Below are 12,920 nucleotides of genomic sequence, written 5' to 3'. Positions count from 1 at the left end.
TCATTTTTTATTGTTTAACTTTGATAACGTAATTTGTAATCTATAAATGAACAATACAAGGGGAATGAAACTACAAGAAAGTAACACCTGTTGCTGTGTATGACATTTTGATCTCCTGTTATATCCCAATGTGCATTACATTTAGCCATCCTTTGTAATTTGCCTATCTATTTCATAATTAACGAAAAATATAGATTATGTATGATTATACATGCACAATTTAAAATATTTATGGTTTTTCTTTTTTCTCTAACAGATTGGTGGTTACAAACTGCCATTTGTGATAAATGGATCAGCTATGCTTCTACTTTGTTTTGTTGTGTATTTATGTCTTCCTCATATTGACCGTGCTGACAGTTTACATAAAAAAGAAGGTATTAACTTATTATTTAAGTTTTTTTATTTACATGTTACTATTATTATTTTATTTTTTTAAAAGAAAACTAAATTAGATATTCAAGAAGTAAATAATGGAACAAAAAATATATCATAAAACTTATTATTATTCATTACTCCTAATCAGTGTGTATTCCATTACCAATGTTCTTTAAACCAATTAATCAGTTAACTTACTTCAATTTTTAAGATTAAAAATACTTTAAATATTAAAAACATTTTTTTTTCTTTATGTACCACATCAGTTACTGAGTACTGACAACCATCTGGTGGATTTCAACTTTGTTTTCAGCTGACAGAACAAAAAGCTGGTTGACCTGGAAAACCAGCCTCATTACTCAACTGTGAAATCCTTTTTCAAAATCTAGGCCTTGGTTCCTGTAATTTTCCCAGAAAGTGTGAGAGATAACTTTTAAAACCTTTTAAGAATATTCTTATTTCAAACTTTACTTCTGCAACTAATCAAACAACCATTGATGGATTCCCATCTGAAAGGCATCAATTCTATTCTACATTCCTGTTGATGAAGTCTAAGACAACCTGTATAACAGCACAGAGAAGATGTAGCATTAATCTTGTTTTCTTCCTGAAATTTAAACATAAATTATGGCTGCAATGGACATTACTCAAATGCAGTAAAGCTGATCTGACCTTTTCTATTTTATTATTTTCCCATCTAGTACTGTAGCTGTAGAAGGGATAATATTGTAATCGGTTCAATTTGGGCACATGCGGTTTTCACCAAATCTTGCCGTTTTGGCACCTAAGGAACGGAAAAAACCAGATGTTCATATGTACGTGTGTCTGTTCAATGTCTCACACCTTATATCTCTAGAACTACTGGACCGATTTTGACCAAATGTGGTCAGATTACGTCTGGGTATGCAGTATATGGATTACTTCTGTAAATTGATGCCACTAAATTTTCAACTTCAAAGGTCAGGGGGTGAGGCTATAGAGCAAGTTCACCCTCAGTATCTTGAGATTTCACCTAATTAAGGTCTTGTTTTCTTAGGCACATTTGTTAACAATTAGAAATTAATAATATCTGAAAAAAATTGTTTTAAATTGCACCCCTACCCCCAAAATGCTCTAAACTGGTGGCTAAGTTGGTATACTGTGTCAATAGTACCCCCTGTCACCACAAGGAGCTCTAGTGTAGCACTGACATACAGCTGTTATAGAAAAATATTGTACAGTATTTAAATAAAATGACAAATAAAATTAAGTTGTGTGTGTTTGTGTATGTAAGCTGTGCATCAGAAAAAAGCTGTGTGATGGGAAAGTCCTACAACTGGCTGTCAGGTTTTTATTTATCAGGACTAATCTCAGTTATCAAACTAGCAGCGTACCAATTATGTAAAACTTGATTCTTAATTGTAGAGGAATATTACCTATGAAAAGATAATACGCCTGTATTATTCATTACCGTGGATTCTATCTCCATTTACTACCATATATTTAATTTTTTTTAACATTCTAGACCAAGCGAACCAAAACTCAATTGTTTGATCAAATGTTTTTAAAAATTTACTTAAAGACATTTTCAGATGTCTTTTTGACCATTGTTAGGGACTAGTGCTGCTGATTTTGTGCTGGCATCTTGTCATATATTGCTAGCATTTTTTTTTTTTTTTTAATTATGTGTTTAAACAATGTGGTAAAAAAATGTGTGTGATCTGAATTCTGTCTGCTCATTTAGTATGTTTTATCTTTTTATGTATTTCATATTATTCAAGTGTGCTAAGATTACCACATTTTCAAAATTTGTTCATGAAATTAGAAAAAAATTAAAAATATTGTTGTGGTTTTTGAATGAAATTTGTTTTGTAATTTATTTCAATAATAATTTAGATTAATTGTATTTTTTTTTAATCATTTAATGTATCTCTTTATTGATAATTAATTTAAATATTATATATGTTTCATTAAAATGATACAAGTTATAATTGTACTTTTGTAATTTATTACAAAAAGAAATTATAATAAACCTTTCTTTGTACTATAGATCTGTTATGTAAATAAAAAGGTTGAATAATAAAATGGGAGTATATAGTTTTCAGGAAAAATCATAATCTGGATTTTTATTCATAAACTGGGTAAATTTAGTTCTACTGTACTGAATTTTTATTTCTAAATGATATTAGTTTTGTGAAATTGTGTATTGTTTATTAATAAATGTAATCTTTTTTTAATTTGTTTTACAGCTAGTATATTTAATATTTTAAGAGTACCAGCAGTATTATTAAATTCTGTAAGCTGTGTAGCAACTTCTATTAGTATGGGATATTATGCAGCTACATTAGAACCCCATCTTAGACAGGTATTTTATTTATTTTAATTTAATAACAATTTATTTATTCTTTTTTAAACACTTACAAAAAAAAAATCACATTAATATGAACTCTACATGTTTTTTTATGGTTTCTATTTCATAAGAAATTATTCTTAAATGCAAATAGAAGTATTTCATACCACCAGGAGTGAAAACAGAATTTTCGTGATGGGGCATGCACCTAGTAGTAATCTCTCATTAATATCAATAATAGAAAAGCCTTTTTAGCATGAACGATTTAGTTCCTTTAGTGAAGTTGTCTAGTAACCAGCTATCACTACACTAAAATTATATATTACCAGGTACAACAGTTTATACACCAAGAGCACCACAGTAAGTATAAAATAATTTACTGTGAATTAAATGTTGATATTAATTTAAATTTTCCATCATTTAAACAGTAATAAATTTGTCTTTTATGACTAATATCATATAATTATGGTTGACAACAGCAATGAAAAAAAATGTTAAAAATTAGAAAAACTAAAATCCTTTGTGAAATGAACAGTGATTTGTAAAAAAATTCTCAGCTCGATTAGTTAGCAAATAAAGTTTTTAGAAACTAAATAAATACTTAAAGTAAATAAACATTATGTCAATAAAAACACTAGTCAACACAAAATTTGTATCTAACATGTTACACAACTTTTCTCACTGTAATTTGGGTACTGATTTCAAATATGCTATAGAAATTACGTTACCATATAAATTTTACGTAAATCATACATTTTTAAGAGTTTGTGTAAAAAACTCATTTTGATCAACTACTGGATACAATTGAGAATAGTTTCTGTATTTTTACTTTTAAAAAATATGCATAAATGTTATGAGAAGTTGAAATGTACAAACATGTCTGTATGATTGTATGATGACATCATAACAGATATCTGTTGTTGCCTACTACAGAGATTAAAATCTTATTCAGTCTAGCTTCACTGTATATACTGTGTGTTGTATTTAACAGAGTTATTACGGTTTTGCTGCATTTTCATTAATTCTTTATAATACAAGTGATTATTCTCATTTTTATTTGCTACAACATGGCTTCTGCAAAAGTTTGTGGATGTTAATCATCCAGACAATTTTTGTTATGTCTGTAGTAAATTTATGCCTAAATTTCAAAGAAAGACTATTTCTGAATCAATAAAAACAGCTTGTAAATTTTATTTGATTGTGCACTCAGGGATCAGAATAAAATCTGGCCACCTCATGTAATTTCATATCATGGTCAGTAACTCTTGACTGAATGATTGAAGAGGAAATGAGGGGCGAAAGGGAAGCCATCTGTTTCCTGTACCGATAGTTTGGTATGAACCTAAGGATCAGATTTTACATACTGCTACTTTTGTATGACAAATACATTTGGATTTTCATTCAAAAAACGAAAGTTCATAAAATATGTAGATGTATCCTCAGCTCTAAAGCTGGTACCATATGGAGAGAAGATACCTGAACCTGTATCATTGCTAGAAGAAAAATTTTAAAATGTAGCAGATGATATATATAATGATGTCTTCAACATCCTTATCACATCTGATGTTGAAGACATCTTAATCTGATGAGAAATCAACTCATTTAATTCAACAACATGAACTTAATGATTTAGTTCGCGATTTAAAGTTATCAAAGCACCAAGCTGACCTTCTGGGGTCTTTTTCTTTTTTCCTGTTTAGCCTCTAGTAACTACCGTTTAGATAATTCTTCAGAGGATGATATGTATGAGAGTATAAATGAAGTGTAGTCTTGTACATTCTCAGTTCGACCATTCCTGAGATGTGTGGTTAATTGAAACCCAACCACCAAAGAACACTGGTATCCACAATCTAGTATTCAAATCTTTGTAAAAAGAACTGGCTTTACTAGGACTTGAACGCTGGAACTCTCGACTTCCAAATCAGCTGATTTGGGAAGATGCGTTAACCACTGGACCAACCCGGTGGGTTTAACCTTCTGGGGATCTAGACTGCAACAGTAGTATCTTTTAGCAGAAAAAGATATTAAAATTTTAATAACAACTGAAGATGCAGGATCCTGCAAAAATCAATTCTTGAAATTAAAATAGTAAATTTAATTTATCCATTCACTGTATTTCAGTGGTTTATATTTCATTTTGAATTATATATATATGTAGTTAATTATTAGGAGATATACTAATTCTAGTAGATGTATCCTAGTAAAGGCAGTGACTATTATATGGATTTGAATACAGTTTCGTGTATACTAGTGTTCTTTGATGGTTGGGTTTCAATTAACCACACATCTCAGGAATGGTCAACCTGAGACTGTTCAAGACTACATTTCATTTACATTCATACACATCACCCTCATTCATCCTTTGAAGTAATCCTTTACGGTAGTTCCGGAATCTATACAGAAAAAGAAAGAGAGTAGATGTACTGGACTTCAGATTTAAAAAAATAATTTCTAAAATTTATCACCTGTCTTATATTAGTTTTATTTTTTCCATAAAAGTAATCTAACTTGTTCCACTAAAAATTTTTGTAATAATTTTTAACTATTTCATTACAGTTTGGTTTGTCGCCAATAGCCATGGGTATGATGTTTATTATAAGTGGTGGAACTTATGCGCTTATTGCTCCAATTGTTGGAAGGTTATGCGACCGATGGATTTATCCAAAAAGAGTTATCGCAGTCGGTTGTCTTTTAATTACCACTAGTTATATTATTGTTGGACCAGCTCCATTTCTACCAATACCTACGTAAGTAAACATCTTTCAAAAATTTTATAACATTTTTCCTTCATTTTATGAAAAATAAATTTATAAAGAATGAAAAAGACAATTTGATTTTTAATGATTATTAGGTATATACTGTACTGTGTAAATTAATCCAAAAGCTTTTATTTTTATTTGTATAAAATAAAATCCAATTTTAAATAGGAATATATTATGCCTATACAATTTGTAAATATATCAATTCCTGACATGGCTTTCCTTATTCGTAATTAATGAAGAATTAATACATTCACATACGTGATTTAATATAGATTAAATAAGCACATTACTCATCTGATTTAATAAATAACTGGATTCATTTATAACAATTAAAACTAATTATCCAAGTTAAAATACAGAATAAAATTGCATATAAATATTTTTTATTTCCTACAGAATTAAAACAACTAAAAGTAAAAACTTACTTGTCATTTTAAATACTTATTCAATTAAAAAGAAAATAGAATTTAAAAAAATAAATGTATTTAATTTTTTAAAACATGCTCTTTCCTTAAAAAAAATTGAACTGAAACGTAAAATTAATTTGTTTTCAAGAAAATTACTTTAAAAGAAATGTTCTAACTGTGCTTGACTAAAAGAAAAGCATATGGGGCACACTCTAATTATAAAGTCATTCTATATATGAGTGTATCGTACTTTCCTTTTAAGCTATGCATAAATAGAAAATGTTTTAAAAAGTAATTTTCTTAAAATTAGTTCTATATTTTAGTATGAATTGTATTTTTCTTGTAAAGAAAAGCATTTTTTTAAAACTTTTTTTCTTTTTAAAATTAGTAACTTTCACAACACTAAACATTTTTGTGAAAATAATCAAATCTCACAAAAACATTTTTTTATTTATTTTTATTACCCAATTACGATAAAAGAACATTTTTGCCTGTATTCTTAAAAATTATTCATAATAAAAAAAAAGTGTATAAGAAACTATAAAATAGTAGAAAAAAGGCGGGTCTATGGTTACCATGAAAATGTTACATGGTTTATGTTTCATTACACATAATTTGTTTAACGTTTTTGCATATTTTAATTAAACAACGTTCATGAATTTAACCTACTAACAACAATAAAAACTTTCACAATGAAACCTTCAATTTCCTGAAGACTTTTAGTGATTTCCTGAGTTGTGATTTTTTAACACATCTTTAACCCGAATGGCTTTTTTTATAACCCCAAAATACAAATATAATTTCAGGTAACTCATTCGTATCAAGAAGTATAAATCGTTCAAACAAATGAATAGTTTGTGCACTGTGGGCAACCACCTGGCGAACCACCATTGGTCTGCTCTATGCCAAAAGCAGCTAAAATAGAAATTTTGTTTCATTACACATGATTTTGTTAAATGTTTTTGTCAATTGTAACTAATTAACGTTCATGAATTTAGCGTACCAACAACAACAAAAACTTTTGAATGAAAGGTTCAAAATCCTGATCATTTTTAGCTGTTTCTTGATTTTTTAACACAGCTCTTACTCAAAAAATTTCTTTTTTATCCCCAAAACACAAATATAAATTTAGATAAAAAGTAAATTTTAGATCAAGAACTATAAATCGTTCATGCACTGCACGCAACTGCCAGGCTCATCACGTGGCTCACTCTGCACCAATAGCAGCTAAAATAAAAATGTGAGCACATACATCAAACAAACATACCATGTACCATCCTTTTTTATGGGAAAGTTATGGATGGAGAGTGATATGGTGCATATATATAGTTATTGACTCACCTCAAAGATTTTGATGAAATTGAGAATATATATATTTAGGACCTAAGTTATTTGTTACATTTGTTAATTATTCATCAGAAATGCCTTTCACCCGTGTTGTATCCCCACATTACAAATGTATAAGTATATGGGGCTTTTATTTAATAAAAACATGTATGATTTTTTTAGCTATTTATTAATAGTCAGATGTTGTTAATTTTTTTTATCTTAGGTTTTTGATGTAAAATAAAAAGAGATTGTTCTAATATAAAAGCACCATGAATGCAACATATATATATATATATATATATATATATATATATATATATATATATATATATATATATTCAAAATAATCAGTATTGAATAAACAAAATGAGTATTCTAATCTATTTTTTTTCAGGACACTACCATTATGTATAATTGGTTTAGTAGTACATGGTTTTGGTTTAGCTTCAATGATGGTACCTACATTCATCGACTCAATTTGTTCTGCAGTGTAAGTTAAAAACATAATTGTTATTCATTTTATATTTCTTAAATAAGTATAGTTGTCTAAATCTAGTATAGTTGTCTGCTTTTCTGAGAGACCCAGGTTAGATTCCTGATTGAGTATGAAAAAATCTATTACAAGTCAAATTGAATACAATTGCTAATGACCTGTCACTGATCAGACTTAAAAAAAATTTATTAAATTTTATAATCAGTTCAGTGCTTAAGAAATTCATCACCAATTCAGAGCATCAGTTTAACTCATTTCCTTTCATTTTTAGCTCAGTTGCACTCTTTTCCTGTTTTATGATCAGATTGATGTTTATAATTTTTTCTTAACTTCTTAATCTTTGTATCTATAGTTTAATTACAGATTAATTCATTTTAAGAAATTAAAGAAGTAGTCTAAAACAAGATCAGCTATCACTTTAATTTTATAGTAAAATCAAAATACATTTTCAAATAAAAAAATGTGTTACTTATTTCTAGTGGGAGTTTTAATATAACTAGCTTGCAGCTAACCGCATCTGAGCTGACATATCATAATGATGAAACTGTTAATATCAATGAATTAAATATTTTATAACAAACTACTTGCAGTTTAATAATATACTTTAATCCTTTGATTGTAATACGTTTTTGATTTGTGCTGTGTAAGATAACAGATAAGATTTCACTCTAAAAGAAATGTATTCAAAATTTGTATCATAATATTCAAAATAATAAAAGAGATTTTAAGTAGTGCAAACTGCAGTATTTGTTTCTAGAAATTTGATTTCTTTTTAATGAGATATATTGGTAACTTATGCTTTTACATTTACATGAAAATTAAAATTATAATAATGAAAGTAAAATATTTACGAGATCTGTTCAGGAAATAACCAAACTTTATTTTTATAATTTTTATTATTAATTTCACAGATTATTTGGTCCTTATCACCTTCAAAGTATTTCCCTCCCCTATTCACACACTTTTCACAGTGGTGTTTCCACTTTGCAAAGCAGTCCTGGATAGTTTCATTTGAAATGGTCTTTAAGGACCATGACGAATGTTGCTTTGTCATCAATAGACACAAAACAGTGTCCTTTTATCAGTGATTTTAATTTCGAAAATAAGAAAAAATTGCAAGGAGCCAGGTCTAGCAAGTAGGGAGGCTAAGGGAGGACAGTCATCTGAATTTTGACACAAACTGATGAATTGACAAAAATAAGTTTGTGGGTACATTATTGTGGTTAAGGAACCATGAATTGTCTCGCCAAAACTCTGATCTCTTTTTGCAGGTTTTTTCACATAACCGTTGTAAAACACCTTGCTAGTACGCACGGTTCACTGTTTCACCTTGATGCAAGAATTCAAAATGCACAATTCTAATAAAATAAAAAAAACAGGGAGCATCACTTTGACATTGGATTGAGTCTTTCTGCTGTTCGGTTCATCAAACGAGGAACAAACTTTGCTGCAACTCAATGCATATTCAATTTTTCAGTCAAAATGTCATGGCATGACCCAATTGAGATGCTAATCTCTTCTGCAAGTTCTCTGACAGTCAGTTGGCAATTTGCACGCACCAGATCATTGATTTTCTGAACGCGGGTGTTATCAGTTGAAGTCGAAGGGTTTGCTGGTCGACGGTCATCTTCACTTGACTGACAACCACTTTTAAATCATGAAAATCATTCGTAACATTGCCCATGACCCAGAGCATCATCTCCATAAGCTTGTTTCAAAAGCAGAAACATTTCTGTGAAGGTTTTCCCCAGTTCACGCAAAATTTTACGTTGGGTCATTGCTCCTGAAAATCGCATATTACAAAAATCACTATTAACACTTAAACACATTGCACTGAAATAACAATAACACGAAAACTAAATCAGATGTCAACAATTCAAGAGCATGTGGTTACAGAGGAGTTTATGCGGAACAAGTTACTAAATATCTCTGTTGGTGTTTATTAAAAATGCTCAGTTATTTTCTGAACAGATCCTGTATAAGAGTTAGGTTTATTTATGTTAGTAAAAAATGGCTCGACCCTCCAGGTTGGTCTAGTGGTGAACGCATCTTCCCAAATCAGCTGATTTGGAAGTCGAGAGTTCCAGCGTTCAAGTCCTAGTTAAGCCAGCTATTTTTACACGGATTTGAATACTAGATCGTGGATACTGGTGTTCTTTGGTGGTTGGGTTTCAATTAACCACACATCTCAGGAATGGTCGAACTGAGAATGTACAAGACTACACTTCATTTACACTCATGCAATATCATCTTCATTCATCCTCTGAAGTATTATCTGAACGGTAGCTACCGGAGGCTAAACAGGAAAAGAAAGAAAGAAGTAAAAAATGGCTCATTTTGCAGTACAGGATACACTAATCACAATTGCATTTACTGTCTTTAAGAATAATGATTTTCACTATACAGCCAGTTCTTGTGATGAATGAAAGGTTGAAATTCTCTTGCATTTCGGTATGCTTGGCATGCTAATGTTCAACATTATGTCTAACTCAGTAAAGAATGGGAAACCACTTCATTCTTCACTTTCCTTAGTAAACTTGGCAAGAATTTCTTATTATGTTGAGAATGGTTCAATTCAGAAGTGACACAACCAATGTAAGATCATTTACAAAGTTTTTGGTTATCTAACTTTGCATTAATGTATTAAACAATTATCAATAGTGTTAATAAAAAGAAATAATTTAATAATTTAATTTTCAGATACTTTACACAAAACTGTTACTCTCCTAACTTTCCCAGTTGGGTCCATCAAACAGTCTTATTCTTATAAATTAGTAATTACATAGTCTCTGAAGATAATTCATAATTAATTTATCTGCTTGATATATATTATTCACTTTGGAGAAGGAGAGTTAATTTTACACATGTGTTTGGTATAACTGTTATAGCCTATAATTGTTCTAAATACTGCCACCTTGTTGCTTCTTGCATATGGCGGAAGTGTGTTATTGTTCTCTAATAACATAATAATTTTCTCTCTGCTTCATCAGATGTTCAAAATTGTATTATTGGTTTTAAATAGATTAATACTGGTTATTACAATAAATGCAATCTGTTTTAATGTACATCCATAAATATAAATATGCACAATATACTTCATTCATTATAATTGATCAGGTTGGGTATTGTTTATATAAGCCTACAATTCAGTCCAAGGGAATATTAGTTCAAAATATCATGACACAAATATTTTGCTTCATCATTTTATACTTGTGATAAACCCTCTATAAATGGTTATATAGGTAGTGTACCTATTCTATACCAGGTTCTATACCAGGTATTCTATTGCAGGTTTCTATATAAACCTGCAAGGTTATTAGTCACAAGTTGAGCTACATCTTATAAGAAATATGATTTTTTATTAGATATTTGAGAAAATAATATGGTATATACTTTGACCTTTATTATCATCAAAATCGCAGTATAACTGACATAACTAATAAATATATTTAATTTCTTGCATAACTTATAAATGATATTATTTTCAACTCAACTCAAATTTAAAAATTTAAATTGCAGAGATGCAGGATTTGATGATGACATATCAACATATGGTCTCCTTTCTGGTCTTTGGTCTTCTTCATTTGCATTAGGAGCATTTGTTGGACCATCAGTTGCCGGTGTTTTATATGATACAGTTGGTTTTAGAAATGGAACTCTTTTTGTGATCATTATACATGTATTACTGGTAAGTTAGTTTTATCTATTTTTTTAGTAAGTATAAATGGTTACCAATTGTGTGAATAATATTAATAATAATAACAAAGAAATAATTATTATAATAAAGAATTTTTTTATAGAAAAGTAATGGTTAACTCAACATTGGAATATTTAATCCATATGATATATGTTATTTGTATTTACCATAGCAACCAGAACATGTTACACATATCACTATTTCTTTACTCTGACTGATATGTTAATATGTTACTATATTTTTGATATGGTTCTAATTTTTACAATTAAAAATTCTTTTTCGATATGGATCTAAATTTTTAAATTAACTAATAGTAAGAAAGTAATAATTTTTGTAACATTCTTCATATCTACTTTTCAATTATGGAAAAGCCTTAAAAATGGACTTTTGTTTAAATTATTATATTTTTTGTTACATGATTGATATTGGAAAAAACATAACTTTATAAATTAGAAAAACATGGTGTTGGCAAATAATAAAAAAGACTACTTGCAATTTTTGCGATAATTATTTTAGAATGATTTGTTGTTTATAAAAATATGTAATTGGTCTGCTGAATTTTATAGCATTGTGATTATTGTATCAAACAACCCAGACCAAAACAGAATTGGCAGAATTCATGAACAAATTATTTAGCTTTTTATAAAAAAAGCATCCCAGTCTTATATATTAATTATTCTAATATTCTTTTAGACAGGAAAAGGAGTCAGATCTGTCTATAATGTAAAAATAAAGTTAGTTTAAAACAAATAATTAGCTTCTCTTAAATACAACTACCTAAGATTCAATAGGTGCTGGAATTTCCTTGAACATCATGAATCCAAGATTGACAATAATGATTTCTAAAAATTTCCAGAAACTTCTACTGACACAGAGTTCTATTTATTTCCACAACCTTCTAGAAGGTTCTACAGAATTCTATTTGACCAAACTTGGAATTAGATGTCATCGGAACAATATACATTATCAATCAGCCTAGTGACCCTGAAAACTGTGACTTCTACTAATATTGGTTATAGTCAATTATTTTTACAGGTCACCCGCTTCTCAACACCTCCCCTAGGAGTGCTAGGAGTGTCTTACCCCCACAGTATTTTTTTCAGATAGTAAGTCATATGTACACAAAGTTACATAAAATTGCCCCTGGCGTTTCAGAGTTATGCTGGAACATACACATGCACTTACGTCTGTTTATTTTAATTTTATTGAAATTAATCTTTTTAAGATTCATATTTCCTCATCTGTATTTTAAATTATATTTTTAATTTATTTAAAAACAGATAGTTTATTTTAAATAAGCTATCTTGATAAAATTAAGGTAAGAAATGTATTATCTCAATATTCTGTTCTAGGTGGTTCATGTTAATAGATTTTATTATATATATATATATATATATTTTAAAACAACAAAACTTAAACTCCAAAACAGAATGATGAAATAAGTTACTTTTATATTGCATTATTACTTAATATCTGTCTCATAGCATGATACAATTTTTGAGGATTCCCTAACACCAGTAGTTAACTT

At 28.9% G+C, this 12,920-nt stretch overlaps 1 protein-coding gene across 4 annotated transcripts in view; it reads left to right on the top strand.

The window, feature by feature from the left end:
• LOC142333030 (MFS-type transporter SLC18B1-like) overlaps nt 1-12,920 on the top strand; it is a 121,293-nt gene that overhangs the window by 104,816 nt on the left and 3,557 nt on the right. For all 4 annotated transcript variants that reach the window (XM_075379807.1, XM_075379808.1, XM_075379806.1 and 1 more), the window contains 5 exons: nt 257-374; nt 2,604-2,719; nt 5,261-5,451; nt 7,597-7,692; nt 11,215-11,383. In XM_075379807.1, the coding sequence (XP_075235922.1) occupies nt 257-374; nt 2,604-2,719; nt 5,261-5,451; nt 7,597-7,692; nt 11,215-11,383 (690 nt within the window). The remainder of the gene's footprint in view (nt 1-256; nt 375-2,603; nt 2,720-5,260; nt 5,452-7,596; nt 7,693-11,214; nt 11,384-12,920) is intronic.

Source organism: Lycorma delicatula, chromosome 12 (assembly GCF_047948215.1).
Source record: "Lycorma delicatula isolate Av1 chromosome 12, ASM4794821v1, whole genome shotgun sequence".
Taxonomy (NCBI): domain Eukaryota; kingdom Metazoa; phylum Arthropoda; class Insecta; order Hemiptera; family Fulgoridae; genus Lycorma; species Lycorma delicatula.
The sequence above is the reverse complement of the archived record's forward strand: the minus strand, read 5'-3'. Positions and strand labels throughout refer to the sequence as shown.